This window comes from Pelmatolapia mariae, linkage group LG3_W (genome assembly GCF_036321145.2).
Source record: "Pelmatolapia mariae isolate MD_Pm_ZW linkage group LG3_W, Pm_UMD_F_2, whole genome shotgun sequence".
NCBI lineage: Eukaryota > Metazoa > Chordata > Actinopteri > Cichliformes > Cichlidae > Pelmatolapia > Pelmatolapia mariae.
The window spans coordinates 91,678,733-91,700,972 of record NC_086229.1 but is presented as its reverse complement, the minus strand read 5'-3'; the positions used below and the strand labels follow the sequence as shown (position 1 = coordinate 91,700,972).

Below are 22,240 nucleotides of genomic sequence, written 5' to 3'. Positions count from 1 at the left end.
TCCTCCTCATTCACACCAGCCCTTTGCATGTCCTCCTTCACAGCATCAGCGAATCTTCTCTTTGATCTTCTTCTCTTCCTCTTGCCTGGCAGACCCATATTTAATATCCTTTGTCCAGTATATCCACTATTCCTCCTCTGCACATGTCCAAACCATCTCAGCCTTGCCTCTCTGTCTTTGTCAACCTGAGCTGTCCCTCTGATACACCGATCTACTCTGATATACTCATTTCTAATCTTGTTTATCCTGGCTACTCTCAATGAAAATCTCTTACCTGCTCCCTACTCTCACTATAGATCAAAATGTTGTCTGCAAACATCGTAGTCCACAGAGACTCCTGCCAGACCGCAACCTGACCCAGACCTCAATCACCACAGAAAACAAGAAGGGGCACACAGCTGATCCTGGATTTAATACCACAGCCACCTGTCCTCATACATCTCCTGCACCACCCCCACATACTTCTCTGCAAATCCCAACTTCCTCTCAGCACCCTATCATACACTTTCTCTAAATCTACAAAGACACAGCCAACCCCTCTAGAAAACTCAAGAAACAAGTTAAATAAGTGAAAACAAGTGGAGGAAGCTCATAAAAAAATACATAAATAAAAATAGGTTTACTTACCAGCACCCATAATAAGACCCGGAGCAGAGTCTTTGGTGTGGACAGTCCCAGACACATAGGGGTTGTCTGCCCAGCGCAAGTGGAGGTGGAGGTGACAGTCCGGCTGCAGAGGAAACACATGTAGAAAGAACTTAGGAAGCACTCAGATCCAACCACCAAAACAATGTTTAAATGTATCTGTAGTAATATATCTCAACAAAACAATGTGGCCCAAAGTACTTAGAGTAAAATAGTGGGTCTACGGAATACCGAGCACTCGCTCAGCAATATTTAATGAGTCTTAAGACAGAGATACCTGATTATCCCACTGCAAACTCAGCTCAGTTCAAAAGGGTTTTAGTTCTGTTAATCAAACTGTATTTGTGACAGATATTTAATGAATGATAATTCATTTCAAATATGAGAATCAGAGTGGAGAGTCACCAGTGCAAACGTTAGGCATTTTATGAATTACATTTCCACTTGTTGCTTCAAACCCTAATGCCAAGGATGTTGACTGCAGTTTCTATAGAAATGTATTGTTTTGCACAAAAGATTGTCATGAACTGCTTCTGATAATATATCAAAAACCAGTATTTGCAAATAGCTGGAAAGCAAGTTTGATCTATAAGAACCTGAAGACTTGTTGGTTGCATCAGATCATTACTCACCAAGATCCATCTCTGTTTTATGAATTACAAACAGTATATTACATCACTTTGGTCATTCCAAAACAGGGTTTTCAGTATGCTTTCTCATAGATTCCAAAGCAGTGAAGACAAATTGTTGGTTAGGTAGCACAAGACATATTCTTCAGCAGTGTAAGTTAAGTACCATCAGAGGTGTAGTGCAGTTTGTCTAAACACTGTTTTAAAAAATGTTAGTGTGTCCGACTTTACCTGTACCAACTGTACCTACAGCTAGCTGTTTTACAACTACTCTTTCAAGAATTTCTGAAATAAAAAGAAGGCTGGCGATTGGCCTATAATTAACTAAAACAGCTAGGTCAAGTGCTGGCTTTTTAAGTAATGGTTTAATTTTTGCCACCTTAAAAGCCTGTGGCATGTAGCATGTTACACTGATCATATTTAAGATCGACGCAATCATTAATGCTAGGAGTTTTATAGGAATGGGGTTTAAGAATGGGAACAAATTAATCTTTTATATCCTATGTAATTTTGCCAGTGTCTGGCTATATGTGCTTTGTGTGGAATTGCTCAATAAATATATAAAAATCTTTTAGCATCTGCACATTTCTTTGTGATGCTTCGTGGAGCACGCAAACTACAACACACCGCATTCAGAAATGATAAACCTCTCTTGTGTATAGAGGTCATTTCTCTTAACCAGTCTCTGTCATGTAATGGCTACAGCTGACAGCACGTGCCTGTTACACTGACACATAGATAGTAGATAGTACATCTGCTATCTGGCTTTGTCTATCTCTGTGAGTTGTGATGTCAGTGAGGCGATACATGTGATGTCATCTTTTGAAATAAAGCCACCTCTCTGACTGATAGATGTAATAACTGGAATCCAGGCAAGGTAATTCTGTTGAGGTATGGAAGAGGCTAAAGGGAAGAGAGGTCAATATCAAAGCGACCAACCACATGCGTGCATGGCTCAGAGATGGTAAATGAGTCTCAAACTGATATCTGTGTCCTACCTCCAGATGTGTCAGCTGACTGAAGCGATGGTTCAAATAAAAGAACAGACTCACACACCCTCTATCTCCCTGCGAGGTATGATGTATGGATATCAGACTGCGGGTGACTCATTGCTCTTTGCTGACTAGCCTACCCCTGCAGCAGCAACTTTGACAAGATGGATGGCAAAGCTAGGCAGGCATCTCAAACACATCCTTCAATGTACAACACTCATCCTTCCTTCTCTTACTTTATGTTTACACTCTGAACAACCTAGTCAACAGGTCTGAACAGTCTGATTGATTGCTGCTTGTGCAAGATTGCATCTGCACTTCAGCTTATAGATACAAAGTCTAAGCCAAGTGTCTACTACTATCTACAATATGCATGACTATGTGCAGTACTAACGTACTCTGTAAAAATCTGTATTGAGTACAGACTAGTTTGGTTAGAAGGGTGCTTACCGCTTTGCAACTGACAGGTTTGCCATTCATGTCAGTGGTAGGTGGGGCCAAGGGTTCCCAGTCACGTCCTTTGTTGTAAGTTATTACAGTTGTCACTCTTCCATCAATTTTCTGGTTTGCCAAGAAGACTCCTTTGATTCCGCGTACCTGAAAGAATGAGAGAGATTTTTCATAGCTTGGGTTGATTTTGCAAAAAGTTATTTCTGTTGCCCTTTTAAATAAATTTTTGAACATGATGCAAGTCATTTTGAAAAAAATGTGGTATATATGTAACTACTGCTTAATCTTCTGTCAGCTGCTCCCTCTAGGGCAGGGGTGGGGGAACTCCAGGCCTCAAGGGCCGGTTCATTACTTGGCCTCTGGAGAACTTCAAGACATGTTGAGGAGGTAATTTAACCATTTAAATTAGCTGTGGTGGGTCAAGGACACATCTAAAACCTGCAGGACACCGGCCCTCAAGGCCTGGAGTTCCCCTACCCCTGCTCTAGGGGTTACCGCAACAGATCATCTCATCCTATCCCTAGAAGGTCACCCCGAATGACAGTCTTAATATATTCTACCACCTCTAGCTCTGCCTCCTGTCTTTTTATTAATGTCACCATCTCCAAAACATACATCATACTAGGTCTCAGTACCCTCTTACAAATCTTTCCTTTCATTGTGTTGATGCATGCTCAATCAACCAGGTAAGGAAATCCCCCAAAGCTGATTCTGGATGATCATGTTTACGGTAAACCAACGCATACAGATCAGTATGTAAGGTTTGATTGTCATCATCCACTGGAGCACAAACTGGGTGTCATCAGGGCTCTACAACACAGTGAACACAATCCTCACAGATACAGCAGCCAGGGAAGCAAGAGTCACTTGGATGAGCGAGGAAACGTTTTTCCCACTGAAAAAGTTACGTCCAGATGAACAGAATCAACTTTATGGGCTTTCCTTTCATTCTTGCTACCATCCTTCTGTCACAGAACAAGAATTTATGTTAACTACTAAAACAAAATGTGACACAGATGCTAAAATAAAGATAAAGTTGTAAATTCAATCAGCTGACTGACAGCAGCTTAACATTGGCTAAAACTAAGCTAGAGGTCACGTAAAACAAATTAGGCTGTATTAGCCAAACCCTTGTATGTAGTTCAGCAAGCAAAGGGAATGTTCTCTTCCAGTTGAGTCACTCAGTAGAACACATGTAGTATGGGATATCTCGTAGGATCTTTTTGGTGAAGTGGAAGTAGATTTTTTTGCTTCACTCACTGCCCCTCCTTCTCCATAACCACCTATTATTGCGTCTCTGGGGATGAATGCGGTAGCGCATGTTCCTTGACATGTTCCTTGACATGTTCCTGTATGCCTTTCCCCCAAAGGAAATCATACCAGTAATTCAAGAAAGAGTGTCTCAGCAGTGCCTCTCTCAGATTCTAGTGGCTCCTTGGTGACCAGCAAAGCTGTGGTATGCAGAGATAATCAGTGTGTTGGCAGTGAGGCCGTCCTCTCTGCAGGACCTCCTCTCTCAGGTGGGAGGGGAGGTGATTCATCCATGCTCAGAACTATGGCAGCTGCATACTTGCCTGTTGAGAGGTCAAACTTGGTAACCAAGTCTCCAGCCAAATGTGGCGGCAAAAATTTAGAGTGCTGGAGCTTGATATACTAGAGGCTTGTATGCATACAAACAACAGAACTTTGAGCAATGGAGCCAGGACTGACGCATTCTCCCACTCCAGTGCTCTATTGTGGATGTTTTGAAATTCCTGCAGGGACTGCTGGATAAAGGTCTTACCTTTTCTATCATTAAATTTTTTTGACATCTATATGTGCTAATCATAATTGCTTTAATGGGGGTCACGGCAGGTACACAGCGCACCAACTGAATCTTCTAGTGTGTATATATGAAGTTCCTTTCATATAAGACTGCGTTGCTTCTTGCTTTGGGTTCTACAAAGCCAGTGGGTGACCTTCATGCTTTGCCTTCTTGCACACAGTTTTCTGTTGGCCTCAGAGTTATACTATGCACGAATGTAACATTTACCTAAGGTTCCTGTGGCTTGTAGCTCTATGAAATTTGAGCTTCTGAGTTTTTGCCTCCTTCCTTTGGCTTTTGAGGAGCAGAGGAGGCTGCTTTCTCTGTGTCTGGTGTGAGTACTGCATATATACATTGACTGCACTCAGAATGTGTGTTTATCTGACCAGTTGATTGCCTGCTTTGCTAATCCAGCCAGTGGTAGAGCTCTGTCTAAACAGAAGCTCTCCCAGTGGATTATGAAGGCTTACTGGCATAACGCTCCAAGGGGCTCTCTTTGCCTCGGGGTGTGAGAGCACATTTTATTTATTATTATTGTATTATTTTAGGTATTTATTCTGTTATGTTGCCCGGTCTTATAATAGAACACACCTTGAGGTGACTGATGATTTGGGGCTAAATAAATAACGCTGAATTGAATATGAGGTAATGAATGAGAAATGGGAAATTCAGGGGCTCTTTTTAAAGGGGTCATTGTGGATGATATTTATGCTGCAGCTAGTTGTTCAATTCTATCACTTAGAAGTGATCGCCCCTTCATTACCTTATTTTGTCCTTTCTGCTTAGTCTACAATGCACTAGGGTGTTGGTGGTCCCACTTAGGTCTGGTGGCTGCTTTCCGGGGCCTGTATATATGTCCCACACTATATGTGTTGTACCAAGTAAAATGACTGAAAGGGAACGAAGTGTGATGTCTGTAACTTCTGTTCCCTCAAGGAGCAGAATGAGGTACACTTTCAGGATACTCCTCTGTGTAGCATAGCTCAGTGAAGGGCAGCTACAAAACTGAGGGATGACTGCGATGACAGGGTTGTGTAAGTGTGGGCAGAGCTGTGCATATGTCATCACATCATCTGCCTTAAAGGTGTGAATACAGTTGTCTTCAGCCAGGGCATGCAGGGGTGTGATAACCCACAATATACAGTATGTGTTTTGCCTCATTGCTGTCCTACAAGGAACAGAAGCTATAGACATTAACACTTTGTTTTATTGCTTTTTTATATGTGTTTGTTCAGTTTTCAATATTACCGGTATTGGTTTTATGTTGTAATCTAGAATCTAAAACAGCTTTAACTGGAATTTACCCTAACTTTGAATTCCAGAGTCTGAGTCATAATATCAAATAGAACATGCCGTTTAACCATCATTAGGGTTTAAACCACTGGACTGTCAAAGTTGAATTCACAGAAATCAATATCTACTGCATAGTTTTTGTGGCTGTGATATTGTTAGCTTTAGGTTCTGAAGATAAAATATTAAAGACTGAAACAATAATGAACAAAAACATTTAGACCAAGCCAGGCAGCATATGTCAGATATGTCTGCTTCTATAGCCTTCCTCAGCTCTCAGTGGCACTGATGTTCACACAAGAGAAACAAATCATTTAAATCAAAGTACATAAGCCTGCCTGTATTCTCTTTGTACTTCTGGCTTCAAACCTCTTCCTGTCTGTATTTTATACTCCTTCTGCTTCAATCTGTCTTTATTCATCCCACACATATTGTTCACCTCTCTATCTATATCTACAGCCTGTGACGAAAGCGCAGCCCAGAGCAAGGGATGACACATGGGAAGGAGGAGATGATCCACTGCCTATTCTTTCCCCTCTAACGCTCCCTCTCTCTTTCTTCCTCCACCATTTGTGTCACATCTTCTGTGCCCATTTATCTGGAGAAATTGGCAAAAGTCTCACGACATACACAAATGAACAACTGCATAGCTGCCTTAAATGTACAGAGTGAAATGAAGACAAGGGTAAGTCAGATCCTACACCTGCACACAATCCAGAGAGAAAGAGCCTGATGCAGGATGGTTCCCAGATGTTGTAATGTGAAAGTTTTCCTGGCATGCTTAATTGGGAGAAGAGTAAGGAATTAACGTTTAACTTGGGTTTATATGTCCCCTGATCACTCAATATGGGTTAGAAGAGCTGTCCAGAAAAAAGGACCAGTTTCCTAAGCATTGTATCTTTGCCTGCCACCACCTGGGGTGGAAAACAGTTTGATTAAAAGATCCAAACGGGGTACATTAATGGGTGGGTTACAAGGACACAGTGTACCCCTTCTGCAATCAACAGGAATTTTCTGTCATAAAAACAGTTTTTACATTTCCTCCTTTTTTCTCCCTATTTCCCTCTTAAACCCACAGGTCTGCTTACAAAACTCTTTATTTTAATACTGTTTTGTGGAACTATAACAACTTTTTAGCCTGACTTCTTTATAAGGGACACATATAAAAACAGACGACTTTAAAACATGTACTAAGATTAAGAGTCAAGAAACTGGTGTTTAGTTTAGAAAGGAAACCACAGAGAGATTTTTGAAGTAAGAAACTAATTTGAACACTGGTTTCTCACAACAAAAAGTTAAAGTGCTTCCTAACATTCACATTACTCTTTTCTACTTTAAACTTTGCGCATGTTCAGGTCAATGAACATGCGCAAGGATATGGTTAACAATATTCTCTGTTTTTCTTGTACTGGTTGTGTATTATAATACAGTTGCTAACAATGTTCCCCAGGCTTTGGATGTTGTTTCATTAGAGAAATAATAGTAAGTAAATCATTTTTAAACTGTTTTGAGTCTTTGTGCCTTAAAATTACAACCCCATCTTACCTCCAAAATGTCAATGAGAACATTCTCCTCTGGCTGCTTGGTGCTGCGAACATTTTCCAGGACGATGGAGTAGTAGACGCCTTCGGGATCTGACTGGTACAGGTTGTATGTGTCTGACTGGTACCACTCCTGGAGGGCGAGGAAGACCTGGTTCTCATCTGTGCTCACTATCTGAACATCCTAGAGAATGAAACAGAAAAATTAGTGCTCTTGGGAGTGAAACAAGAGAAAAGAAGAGTAAAAGAAGGAAACTGAATAAACAGAATAAAGGGGGTGGAATAACAAAGTAAGCTCAGAGAAAGAAAAGAGAAAATAAGGTAATAATGACAGATAATGAATACAAGAGAAATGACTGACAAAGAAAATGAAAGCAAGTAATGACAGATGGAGAGAAGACAGAAAAAAGAAACTGAATAAAGAAAAGGAGAGTGAGAATAGATAAATCAGTAACAGAAGCAAGTGTAATTCATAGAACTTTGACAGTGATTTGCAGCAAGCCAGGGAACATAATCGGATAAATACAAACGTAGAGAGTGTGGAAAAAACTCAACAGAAAATGGGGGAGATGACGAATAAGGGTTCTACCCACTGAACACTGTTTCCAGGAGTGTAGAATACCGTTAGGTGTATCTGACAAAGCTCTTGAGACTCTGATGAAAATGGTTTCATCACTCATGAAAGACTGTAATGAAGGATCAAAGAGCAACTCAGCACTTTGTCTCTATTAGTGATTACATTAACATAACATTTGGAGACGAAGCCAGGAAGGTGTGTCTATAATCACTGACACTCTTCCATCTTGTTTATGAAAAACACTCAAGCTCAATTACCCTTAGATTTATGGCGGTGGTTCCAAGTAATAGCAATATTGAAAGCCATATGCTGATCTTCATATTCATAAAGGTACTCTTTCTGAGTCACTCAGCAGCTTTCTGCAAATTGCCACAGTGCTGATTATGGACGGATGCTGTCTCAGGACCCATGGTGACACATTTGAAAGGACTGGGTACCTTTTAGCTTAATTTTTTTACTGTACAGAATTAACATTTTAACCTGAAAACCACTAATCCTTCCCTGAAAGTAACAAAGCTGTTTGATTTTTGAATCCAACAGAACTGTGAGCAACAAAAGACTTAACAACTTAAAACACTTGTAAACACAAAGCTTTTAAACAGGACACATGGTATGGTCTTGTAAGAGACTCTTGAGTCTTTTGCCATTTATGGCAATGTCAGCACACCTATTGTACCACAGTGTGAGATTTGGTGCAAAAGTGTTAAGCAGCCGTATTTGTTACTCTGGGAATGGGAAAAGACAATGTTTGTATATAAAGAATTATTCTTCTTTTATTTATTAAGGGACAAAGGTTAGCCAAGCCTACCTGGTCAAGTGTGGAAAATGTAATTGTATTGCATTTGTATCCTTGGGCAACATACTGAACACTGAATCCGTGTATAAGTTCAAACAATAATGTAGACAGAAAAATGGCAAACAAGGCAAGCAGTGCTTGTCTAGTGAAATCTAAAAATTGACACTGGTTCAAATGTAGCTGTTACGGTCGTTGATATGGCTAGGAGACTCTCCCTGTGGGAGAATGCTGTTGTTTCCCTTTCCCTCTTCCTGTCCCGTCTTTCAGGTTGTGAGTGCCGCAGCTGAGTAGCGTTACGGCTCGTTAGCCACAGGATCAAAACGGCCGTGTCTCACGCGCCCCCGCCCCCCCCGCCGGTGTGAGCGTCGCGCTACGGCGGCGGTTGAGCGGACGTCAGGAGCCTCTGAGCGGCGTGTGTGATAGTGTTTCCGTGCCCCTCTGCTGTTTGGGATATTGAAAATGCGGGAAAGTGCCGTGGAAGCAGGTAGGGGTTCTCCGCCATTTTTGTTTGACCAGTTTTCTCCTGTTTCATGGACAGCCAGGGAGGTCAGGTGTTGTATTTTCTTTTTCTTGATCAGGGAAGTAATACCCCGTGTTTTGTTACTAGAAAGGGGGAGGGTTTTTGTTTGTTATTTTTGCCTTGGAGACCCCGAAGCTTTTAGCTTCCCTGCTCAGCTGTGTGCTGCAAGTATTTTGCTTGGCTTGGTGAAATAAACCCCGTGAGCCTTCCAGCGACTGGTTTATGCCCGGTTACACTCTTTTCCCGTGTTCTTCCACCATTCCGAGATAAGGTTGCACCGCTCTGGCCAGTGGCTACCCCGAGCTAAAGGGACGGGGCGTAACAGTAGCACAGTGAACACAGTCTCTCTCCTTTCATCTCAAACAGCATTCTGTCCCAAAGCCCCTCACCTTTTTGCATCTATCCTTCAAATCACTGCCAACTTGTGGCTGCAGGTGACTATTGACAGTGCAAGCAGTCTTGACTCTGCTTTACTAAGGGGGCATCGGAATCTGTGTTTGGCCAGATTCCGGTGCATGTCCATATCCCGTTAAGAATGCAAGCAGCGTTTTGTGGCCATTTGTGCGTGGTGGACAAATCTCTGATTAGTTCCCCTCTTTGATGGGGAATTAATGGGAAACTGAGTTGATGCCTCTGCTTTCACTGTTCTGAGGCCAGTTACCAGAACAGAACTAGAACTAGCAATTAAACAAGCACACAACGATTCCTCAGCATAACAGCTTTCCTTGTACTAACCATCTTGGTCAACATGTGTGATGCAGAGGAGTTGGGAGTAGTGTGAAAAGCACATCAGCAAGAAAAGCCTTGATGGTGGAGGGAAACCATCAGCTCCTGCCAAATCCTTCTTTATAAAACAGTCAATTTAAACAAATAAGGTGGTTTGCAAATACAACATCTTCATTTTTCATTACTGTTTATAATTCCATATTCACACTTATCAATGTCACACAATGCTTAAACCTATTAATTCAGATGTGATTTTAAAAATGTTATAAATACATTTATGCTTTTTAAAATTCAGATGTAGGTCTTTTTCTGAGCTAAATAATGATACCCTACTGAAGCTTAAAGAAAATATAAAGTATTTAAAATGGGCTCAGTCTCAAACTTCTGCACCAGTGTTATTAATCCATAACTTCTGTGACTAATGGGGAATATTTTTCTGCAGGAGTACTTTTACTTTTTGAACCTGACAACACAAACTTTTGTGTCTTGAGGTGTTGTCATAATGTTTTCCTACTTTTGCTTGATAAATGGCTCTGAAAGAAATTCCTCCAGCAATTGTCATTGTCAGCAAATGGAAAATATTTGGGTGACAAATACAGAAGTAATATTTTACAATTCTTCAGCCGGGAAGGAGTGCAAAGAGGTGAAGATGTCCAGAAAGAGTCTATCAGCATTTATTAAAGAATATCAAACAGGCAGCACGAGACAGATTAATCTGGTCTTACTTCCCTTATTAAACAGGCAACTCGTTCCAACTCTATATTAATGAGGCATACAGCAAAGTACAAGCTCTTTTTCATTGAGACACATAAGATTGGTGTCTGTGTGCAATTGGCTGTGTGTTAGTTAGACAGGGACCATCTACGAAGTGCAACATCAAACAGTACAATACCTAAATATTCAACTGTAACTTCACTTTTTCTGTATATAGCCCATCTCTGCTGGTTCCACCTGTCCCCAGTTACTTCCCCGTGTCCTTTTTAGTCCTGGCTTTGCCTCACAGTCCTCGTCTGGATTTCTGTTTCATTTGTCTATTGGACTTTGAGTTCTTCTGGACTGTCTTTTTCAGCTCAATTCAAAGTTTGTCTTTGTGGTCATTCTTATTCCTGCCAGTGTCTGTCAACTCAAAACAAATAAGTCTTTATTAACATCTACAGACTTCTGGCACTGCTCATGCATTAACACGCGAGACTGCTGCTCAAATTACACAAGACTGTGGCAATGGCAATCATTAAGTTAAACATTTAACCGTAAAACAACGTCAAAATGCCTAATCAGCAAATCAAGTTGCCAACACTCAACCAAAAACCATCAAAGAATATAACTATTATATGATGAAAGTAGAACATCATTTGTTATGCTGCACGTTCCAGGCAGATATATTGTCATTCCTGTATAACACATTATCATGCAACACTGCCTCTAAATGAAAAAATAAATGAGCAGTCTTCATAATGACACCATCATGTTTCAGTTCAAACACAAATATTCCACCTCATTTACTTCTCCTTGCATCTTCAACTCCATATACCTTTTCTCTCTTTCTTCTTCTGTTAAAGTCCTCCATTAAAGCCCTGCGCTGCAGCCTGTTTTTGGCTGACAGTTCATCTGAGGCAGCAGTATGGAGCTTGGGAGGAGTTGGAACTGAAAAATGTCTAAACTTTAGCTTCAGATGCCTTTTAACATTCAGAGATTGTCCTCCACCTACCAGAGGGGCTAAAAAACAACACAAAAAGAAGAAAAAAAACAATCATACGCCAACACCAAGGACTGTTGGGGTGACAATGTAAATATATGCAGACAGTATTCATGGAAATGCATGGGTGGAAGACCTCAATTTAGTGGCCAAACAGAGTAGGAAGGAAAAGAATATCCTGTGACTCAACTCAGGAATCGGATGTGATAAAGATGGAAAAAAGTCTCATATATCATATATCTCATATATTGTCTCAATATAGGTAATGGTTATTAAAAAGGGAAACACATGAGCATATTTAATGGCCTGACATACCATGTCTTACATTTTTTTCATCAATAAATCCTTATTGTAACAAGGATAGATGCAATCTTAATTGTCTTTTAAATTTTTAACACAAAAACAAAAAGCAGAATTGGTGAAAAAAAATAAGAAGCCCAAAAGCCTCTTTAAAAAAAAAAAAAAAAAAAAAAAAAAAAAAGATTGTACCAGAGATGCACCAATTACAATTCTCTTGGACATTCCCATCTCCCTTATTTGTTAATGCGATTTTCCCCAAACTACAGTAATTTATAGGATCTTTTTGCAAATAACAGAAAAGAGGAGCAAATACTAAACTGAAAATTTATTGGTGTACATCTACAATTACCTGACATATTTTACATTCTCTAAATAAGGAGCAGACAGAAATGAGGGAGGTCGAATCTTCTTGCGTTTCATGCATGCGCAGTACTGGAACGTAAGCGTTTTTGGTCGTTTCAATGTGGACACACAACTCTGTGAAAATGACTGAAAACACTAGTGTGGACGTGTAGCGTTTTCAGACGAAAACGCTGTTTTCAAATCTATCCGGGCTAGTGTGGATGTAGCCTTAGTGGGTTACAATGTGGCTGTGAGTGTCCTTTCCACACTCACATGCTTGATTTGCCTGCCTGATTGTGTGAGGCTGATCTGCCAGTCAAAGATCAAGAATTCTGGAAATTGGCAGATTCTGGTCCCTTGTGGTGGGTGAAACTCTTGAAGTGGCAACCACTAGAGCTGAAAAATGAAGCAATTACAGAATTGATAGTTTCTCAGGTTCCCACTTGAGGCTTGTACTCATAGACTCCCATGTTAAAAAAAAAAAAACAAAACACAGCCCCACCCCCATTAAAAAAACATTATCTGCTTAATATATACAGTAAAACCTCTTTACTCTAAGCTAGTAAAATACCTGAAGATTTTCATGAAATTAAATCTGCCTTACGCTAGTTATGACCCCTCTGTAATTTTACTTGGGTTATTTTTGTCTAATATTAAAGTTCATTTGATGATCTGAACATTTTAGAGTAATAAATATGAAAAAAAGGAAGGAAGAGGGAAAATATTCTTTCAAGTACACAGTATTTCACTGTGTACTTGATCCAAACTCAGCACAGTGCTAATAACACCAGAAAGGCAGAACACTATAATGAGAAGGTGCAGAATGTAAAGCTCAATTTACATTTACACATGAAAGGAAACTGTCTGGGTGCACATCCTGAAAAATCTACCAACCCTGTGTGGTGCAAAAACAAACCACAAGAATGAGTGAAAATAATGATCCCCTGACTTTAACCTCCTAAGGCCCGAACTCTTCCACGACATGCATTTTTAATTTCTCTTTGATATTTGGGCATATTGGGACCCGATGAATGTAAAAACAAAGAATTTCCAGATTTTTTTTTTACCTTATTTTTGTTTTTAAGAAAAATGAGAACCACAAATGAGGATATTCATTTTAAATTTTGATAGAACAGTAGCAGTATAATGTCCTCGTAAGTAGATATCAGGCCCATGTAGAGCAAAATTGAGTATTTTGGTCAAAATAACCAAAAATGTGATGTCCACATATGTGGATGGCAGGCCCTAGGAGGTTAAAGTGTAGCAGAAGGAGGCATAGAATAAAATGAGGAAATTGTGAAAGTGAAAGATGTTTTCGTACATCTTGTTTTACATTTTATGTTGTCTGATAACATTATTAAAATCTGCTGTCTCTTTCACCTAAAGGGATACGTACAAGACTGACCATCAATCATCTCACCCTTGCATATCCTAACAGTCCTCTGTTTTGGATTTTCACAGTGACTTATACATTGTGTGTGACTTTTGCTCTGACTGCCTTGCTTCAGCCGTGCCTCCTAAAAGTTTTGTTTCCATACGTTAACGTTTACGGTCTATAGTAAAAGTATAGTAACAGAAAAAGAGAAAAAAGTTTAACAGTAATCACTTATAATCATGTAGCCAGGATTAGTGTACAAGCCTGTGACCACAGTGACCACATGTATCACTGAGAAAAATAGCTGAGAAGTCTTACAAAGGCAGGACAACCATGTTGGTCATGTTACACTTGCCAAATACTTCATTCCTTGATTTTTTTTTATCTGTCTTACCTTTTCAGGCAGCCATTCAGAAACATACAACAGGAGCTCTAAATGGTTACCATTGTGATGAAGTACACTATAGTGCCAAAAGGATTCACTTAAACATCCAAATCATTGAATTCAGGTGTTTCAATCACTGCCATGGCCACAGTTGTATAAAATCAAGCAGCTATGGACTGATTCTTATATAGCGCTTTGCTATTCTCCCAGAGTAATCAAAGCGCTCTATACAACGTCCCACATTCACTTTCTTCTAAGCTTTTAGTGCCTCCTAGCTAACATTCATACTCCAATGGATGGATCGGAGAGCAACTTGGGGTTAGTATCTTGCACAAGAATACTTGGCATGGCCTGCTGTACTTCCTGAGCTACAGCCACCCAGCAGCTAGGCATACGCTCAGAAGCGTAGTGGTCACATACAATCACAGAGTGGGGTCAGCAGATGCTGAGACACAATCCCTCCTTTCACCTCCACACGCCTGTCTTTCCTTCTCTCTCACTAGCACATAACACATCTTCCCCCTTTCTTCCTCCTTTCTCTTTGACCAAGAGTACCACAGTTTCCACTGGCACCCTGTTGGCCATCAGGGTGGAAACTGAATTGAAAACATGAGTGTCTTAAATTGAATTTCAGACCACATGCTAAAAGCAAATACTTGGTTGACATGTGAAGGAGATTTATAAACTTCTATTACTTATGCCAGTTCTCAATACTCCTGCCGGTGGCTCATGTACAATTATTTCAGACATCTTTCTGACAGATTATACTCCATCACTGTCCCATTTCCTACAGTAACATCACTGAGCCTTGGTCAGAATGGTGCGAGGAACGTCTTGCTCATTTAATTAACGAAAAAAAAAAAGAAAAAAAGGACAACATCTGATGCCAGATTTCCCCCGGCAGTCAGCTGTGACATAATAGCCTCTTCAGTGGGCTCACCCTCTCTCAGCAGCTTTGAGCTCATTTCCTTTCACACTCTAACAGATCCCATTAATCACATTAAAATCCCCATCATGCCCCGTGGACATTACTGAATTCAGTAACGAGGTCTTTGATACAGTCGGCCCACACATTTCAGCTTTCTAAAAGATTTAACTGCTTTAAGACCTCATCCAGCTGTCTTACACATGCCTCTTAAAGATAAAATCAATTCTCTTAGTAATTATAAGCACTCACTCAAAATGCTTTCAGGTCAAGCTTTTATTTCCAAATACTGAAAAATTAGCTGTCATGGATCACAAACAGAGTTTTGACTGTTGTCCTGATGTGAAAAAGTCAGATTATTTTTTTAAGATATTATTTTTATTTCACATTTATTATGTACTGCTTCTTCACTGCAGCATTCTGCCTCTGCAGCAGAACACACCCTTGCAATCCTGAAATGTGGTATTGACAGCCACAAGTGTTTCTTTGGACTTCTGGCTTCACAATGCCATTGACAGCTCCTGAGATTGTTTGATTTTCATTTTATTCAACTCAGCTTGTACCTGGTAATACAGATGCACATACGATTCTTATACATCCTATTCTGTCCCCTGCGTGCGTGGTTCTGGTACACGAAGTGACAGATAGCTAAACATATGCAGTAGGCACTGAAAGCGTTGAATGATGAGTCAGACGTGGAAGTAAAGTTGAGGGCTGTTTACTTGTTTGTCTTCACCAATGTACATCTTACAGTGTTTTCCCAGAACTTGTGAAACTACAAAAATACAAAAAAGAAATGTGCTCAATGAAAATAAAGAATTATGCACAAGCAAGCCACAGAAAAATTCACTTGACCGTAGTCTCCAAGCTAACCACTAGGAGATGCTAAAATGCTCAATGTGCACATAACATACATCCCATTTAACAGACTTTAAGTCTCGCACCCCCTCATATCTAAAGACAGAGTCATAATAAACTATTGATATATCTTATAATGACATTCCTTTTAGGATTACTTTCCACTTGTGTTGCTAGAAATTTACAAGAAGAAAAACTGGAATAAGGGAGCAGCAGCACAAGGACGTTTAGCCCACAGCTGATCTTGTGTTTGGAATGGGTAATTCTGGAAAAACACTCCTTGCTCACAAATTATCTCTGACTCAGCATGTCACCAATTAAGGCAAATGGAGAGTGTTGTTTGTTGACAAATTCTTCAATTTCAATTTAATTCCTATAGCGCCAAATCACAACAACAGTTGTCTCAAGGCGCTTTATGTTGTAAGGTAGACCCTACAATAATACATACAGAGGAAAAACCCAACAATCACATGACCCCCTATGAGCAAGCACTTTGGCGACAGTGGGAAGGAAAAACTCCCTTTTTACAGGAATAAATCTCCAGCAGAACCAGGCTCAGGGAGGGGCGGGGCCATCTGCTGCGACCAGTTGGGGGAGAGAATTCTTGTGAATTCTATTCACAAGAATTCTCTTGCATATGTATAACTATTACATATGCAAGTCCAGAAGGTTTAAATAAAGTTGCTTTTTTAACATTTATGCATCCATTCCCTTCCACCTATCCAGTTCAGGGTCATGAGGGCTGCTGACTTTCCCAGCTATCATTGGGCAAGAGGCAGAGTACACCCTGGACAGGTCGCCAGTCTGTCCCAGGGCTAACACAGAGAGACAGACATTCACAGTAATTTTAAGTAACCTTAATACATCTACTTGTATCAAAAGCCTGACATGTTCAACAGAAAACATCTGTTTTCTGGTAAAATGAGGCATTTAATAAAACCAAATATTCAGTTCCGTCATCTACAGTATGTCCTACAGCTATTACCTCATTTAGTTGTTTTTCTTTTTAGGTTAAAGTAAAAGAATCTTTCATTTTGCCACTTACATACACCCTACAGCCTGTCTTTCTCCTATGAAATTGGCTGCACATAAAAATAAAACCCCATTTTACAGCTTTATCACTCTTGAGAAATTTGGCTTTAGAGAAACTTATTGTTATTATTCTTATTGTGTTGTTACAGTTAGGCCCACAAATATTTGGACAGAGCCAACATTTTTCTAATTTTGGTTCTGTATATTAGCACAATGAATTTCAACCAAACAACTCAAATGCAGTTGAACAAAAATATTAAAAATGTGATGAACTAAAGCATTTTTAACACAATCCCTTCATTTCACGGGCTCAGAAGTAACTGGACAAATAAATAACTGATAATAAAATGTTAGAAATGAACATTTTATTAAGTTATTTGTCTAGAAAACCCTATGCTAGCAACAACAGCGTGAACTCTTGAACTCATGGACATCACCAGATGCTGGGTTTCCTCCTTTTTTTTAATGTTCTGCCAGGCCTTTACTGCAGCTACTTTCAGTTGCTCTTTGTTTGTTGGCCTTTCAGTCAGAAGTTTAGTCTTCAACAAGTGAAATGCTCAGTTGGGTTGAGATCGGGTGACTGACCTAGCCAATCAAGAAATTTCCACTTCTTTGCTTTAATAAACTCCTGGGATGCTTTGGCCGTATATTTTAGGTCATTGTCCATCTGTGTTATAAAACACTGCCCAATCAATCTGACTGCACTTAGCTGGATTTGAGCAGACAGTTTGTCTCTGAACACCTCAGAATCCACTCAGCTGCTTCTGTCCTGTGTTACATCATCAATAAACACTAGTGTCCCAGTGCCACTGGCAGCCATGCACACCCAAGTCAGCAGACTGCTTCTGAGGGACCTACTAGGCACCAACAAGACACTGTCTGATCAATGATACACTGATGGTTAAACAAAGTGTTAAAAAACCCAGAAACATGATCACATTCCGAGTGGCCAGAGAATATGGAAGCAGAGCAAAAAGGAACAATTATTACCTGTGATTTCACACCCCAGAAAGGGGTTTCTCTGTCTGTCTGTGTGTATGTGTGTGTGTGTGTGTGTGTATGTGTATGTATGTGTGTGTGTGTGTGTGTGGTTAATCCATCACTTGGGTCAGGTCTCACAGGACAGAGTAAAACTGCTTTCTCTGATGGCCTCTGCATTTTTTATCTGCCAACCTTTCAATTATTCACAGTGGAAAAACATGGAAACACTTCCCCTTACTCACACACACACACACACACACACTTTCTCCTCATCTTCCCCCTTCAGTCTCTCTCTCACCATCCCTCTCGCCTGTCTCTGTTTCTTTGCCCTGACACCCCACCCCATGTCGCTCGACCTAAAAGCTTCGCAAAGCGTGACCTATCTGCTCACCCAAGTAAGAGGACACATGTAGAGAGACAGAGGGAGAGATGAGCATGAGAGTAACTAGGGCATATTTTATCTAAACAGATACTTACACACTTATACACAAACTAATTTATCCACTGGCTTCCAATTACAGCAGATCCCCACATGTGTGTGTGTTTGTCTGTGTAATTCAATTCCTTTCACCTTTCTTAAGGATCACAGAAATTGTGGAGCTCTTGGTGCTGAAGTAGCCAGACAATTCAGGTTATAAGATTCCTCTAAGTGGTGGGCTTAGTGAAAGTAAATCTGAGAGTATGTGGGGATGTATTTTACGTATTTGTGTTGCTAAACACCTTGCATAAGATTATCAGTGACAGACTATCAATGGCAGTGTCTGGCTAAAAGGGCTTAGTTTAAAGCCAAGAAAAATAAATAAAAACAAAAATCTTGAAACATCTCCTCAGGCTTACCATGCAATCAGATGAGTTCAATAGCACTCTGGCAAGTGTCACACTAAAATGGTCCCCTGTGCAGCTGCTGCTGACAGCAAAGGTTCCAATACTGGCCTGTACTGAAGTGGAGCTCATTTATCCTCTCTGCCTATGTGAGTGACATAAGATGCTGCTGGATCAATGCTGAGGTGTGAATATTTTATGGGGATTATCATGTATCAGGGCAGATCCAGGATTAATTTGAGTGCAGGTACTGTACTAACACTTGAGACCAACAAAGAAGTGGTACAAGGGCTTTGATTTTTGTTTTGAATCCACAGAGTTAGGAACATGAAATTTCACACTAAACCCTTTGTATGGGGAATGGGACACATTTACGGTATATCATTCTACCATGCCTGCCTGTGTCTGAACAGATAATAACAGAACTTTGAAATAATGGACCTTCCATGATTCTCAGTTACCTGCAACAGTCTGTGGACTGTGGACTTTCTATTTCAAGGATACGCAATGGATTTCAGCAAAAAAGCCAAAGAATGTGATGGTACAAATGCATTGCTTGTACCATGGCAATCCTGGCATCAATAGTGAGAATATTATTAGCTTAGAAATTTAGTACAGTGCAGCATGATACAGACTTGAACATAAATTATACATTAAGATATAAAAAAATAAAAATACACACATATAGTGTTTTGATAGTGAAAGGATTACCAAGCAGTAGCTGAGGTCAATGAGACTGACCTAGTTACTCACATGGCTGTTTTCAAATCATCAGTTATAGGATAAAACATCGTAACGTATGTAAATGGTCTGTATTTGTATAGCCCTTTACTAGTCCCTAAGGACCCCAAAGCGCTTTACACATTCAGTCATCCAACCATTCACACACAGGTGATGGCAAGCTACATGTAGCCACAGCCACCCTGGGGCGCACTGACAGAGGCGAGGCTGCCGAACACTGGCGCCACCAGGCCTCTGGCCACCACTAGTAGGCAACGGGTGAAGTGTCTTGCCCAAGGACACAACGACCGAGACTGTCTAAGCCGGGGCTTGAACCGGCAACCTTCCGATTACAAGGCGAACTCCCAACTCTCGCCGTGTGTGTTTAATGTGAAAGGGTACTTCAAGAGTACTTCACCAGTAAATCAAGTAATCACACAGCAAATATGTATAAGTAATGTGGTGTGTACAAGGAGTGGTAGGCCAGTCTGGTCTAATTTAATGAACTCACATAGGTGAGTATCCCAAACTTTTCTGGTACTCTGTCTTATTTAAATTCATCATTTCCAAGTAAATGTTGTAACCGTGTGTGCTGATGCACGGGTATATATGGTGTACGCTAGTCCCTCAAATATTGTACAAGATACAATAACAATAGTGCGGGGCTCTAGCGATGGAGCTGTGTATCATGAACAGTGTTGGGGAGTAACGGAATACATGTAACGGCCGTTACGCCGTTACGCCGTTACAAAATATGAGTAACTGTATTCCGTTACAGTTACCGTTTAAAAAGGTGGTATTCAGGATACAGTTACTTTGTTGAAATAAATGGATTACACGGCGGTACTTTCCTGTTTCATATTGTCGCGGGTCAGGACTGTTTGGGTTTGTTTGACAGCTATGTTCTGTTGTTCCAGGCGGCAGCGTTACGGTTGCCATGGTTACAGGGTGACGCTCTCTCTCTCTGCGTGTTTCCTGGGTGAGAGAGCGCTTTTTTGTTGTTGTTGTTGTGCTAAGCTAAAAGGCAGAATGCTACAGGCATGGCCCTAAAGAATGTAGCCTCATGGGCAGTGTAGTCCGTGCTGCAGCGAGAACGGACTACCATACACGTTATGTGTCTGTGAGCAAGGGAGGGAGAGAAAGGAAAAGTCCGACCTGTCACGGAGCAAAAACGGGAGCTGGAAGCATGTAAATATAATAATAACCACTGCAGCCAAGAAGAGTGCCTGACGAGCCCAGTTGTAAGTAAGCTATTAAGACTCAACTGTACACTGTGTTCGTGTTTTCCTCTGAAACAATAAGTTCCGTTGGAGCAGCCTTTCAACGTCTCTCTCTGTCTCTCGCTAGCAAAGTTGACCCAGACAACAAAGTAAAGCTAGTTTTCAGCTACGAGCCCGACACGGAACCCGACGTATTAGCCAGAGGTCCCTTTACTACGGTTCGGAGCCGCGGACCTTCAGTAACATTAATAAATCACAGCAATAGTACATTCACATAGTTGTAAACAGCATGATAATATATTAAGTAATCCAAAGTATTCAGAATACGTTACCCTCATTGAGTAACGTAACGGAATATGTTACAGAATACATTTTGGGGCATGTATTCGGTATTCTGTAATGGAATACATTTTAAAAGTAACCTTCCCAACACTGATCATGAAATACTGTTGTGAACCTGGTCACACATGGAATGTGAGCATAAGTGTGTGCAAATATCAGAATACAAACTGCAGTTCACTTAATGGTGTGGGTTTCATCAGTAATGACTTTACAGAACCTACACATTTAATGTCAAAAGTAAAAATAAATCTGATTCCATTGAATTCTTGTAATTATTCTTAGCTAAACAACTATAAATGAAAGTGTTCGAAACACTGATCCCTGAGGGATGCGTGCATAATTCAGACTGAGAAGTCTTTCAGGGAGCAAACTGTGCCAACCTTAAATCAATATTAGCAAAAGATGCACCAATTTTCTCGTCCATTACCTTTGGTAAGGCATACTTGGGAAACCTCATCTGGACAAATTCATTCCGTCGGTAGGACACATAGTGCTTGGTCCGATTGCCTGTGGTGACCTGGGAAATAAGCAAAAACAACAGCAACAGCATGAATAACACAGTCTAACAGTTCTACAGTTATAATATAGTCAAACAGTTTTAAATTTTTTATAGACATACAACCCAGAAATATATTACTTTAAAGGGAAAGCTGCTGAATGCACTGAGATTAAAAACGAGGCAAGAGTGGAACAGAAAACAATTTGAGTGACACAGCATCAAGAGACATATTAAGGCTGAATTCATCCAGTCATTTAAATATTGTCCTGCAGAAAAACAGAATCAAATGCTCAACATCTGCAAATGTCCAGCTGACTAATTGTGGAGGTGCACAGTTCACCATCTGTTGCTGGTGACTCACCCTGTGCTGATAGGTAAATGCAAAGAAACTCCTGCGCATTGCACAGACCTTGGCATTCAACTCACAAATGGGTAAAAGGCTGAATCATGTCGCCTTCCCGCTGAGTGCTCAGACGATGAGAAAGCTCACATAGCACGAACCAGAATACTCAAACAGGTGATTCTACAGTTTAGCAGAGGAAGTTGGGAGAAAAGAGACAGCACTGGTGACTGACAGGGGATTGGAACAAGAGCTGAATGTGTCATATCCCAAGTGACGGGCTCAGAAACCAGTGAACCATGTTCTGAAACACACTCCCTGCCAGGTGAGCAGCACTGAAACTCCTTTTTTTTTTTTGTTTGTGTTAAAAAAAAACATTTTTTTTCTTTTGTCAAAATAAAAAGGAAAGGTTTATAACTTCGCATTCAGTGCT

The 22,240-nt window shown here is 40.5% G+C and overlaps 1 protein-coding gene across 3 annotated transcripts in view; it reads right to left on the bottom strand.

Annotated features, from left to right (window-relative positions):
• sorcs2 (sortilin-related VPS10 domain containing receptor 2) overlaps positions 1-22,240 on the bottom strand; it is a 353,182-nt gene that overhangs the window by 33,980 nt on the left and 296,962 nt on the right. For all 3 annotated transcript variants that reach the window (XM_063470278.1, XM_063470277.1, XM_063470279.1), the window contains exons 8-11: positions 21,396-21,485; positions 7,356-7,535; positions 2,717-2,863; positions 628-730 (exon numbers count right to left, since the gene is read on the bottom strand). In XM_063470278.1, coding sequence (XP_063326348.1) covers positions 628-730; positions 2,717-2,863; positions 7,356-7,535; positions 21,396-21,485 — 520 coding nt within the window. The remainder of the gene's footprint in view (positions 1-627; positions 731-2,716; positions 2,864-7,355; positions 7,536-21,395; positions 21,486-22,240) is intronic.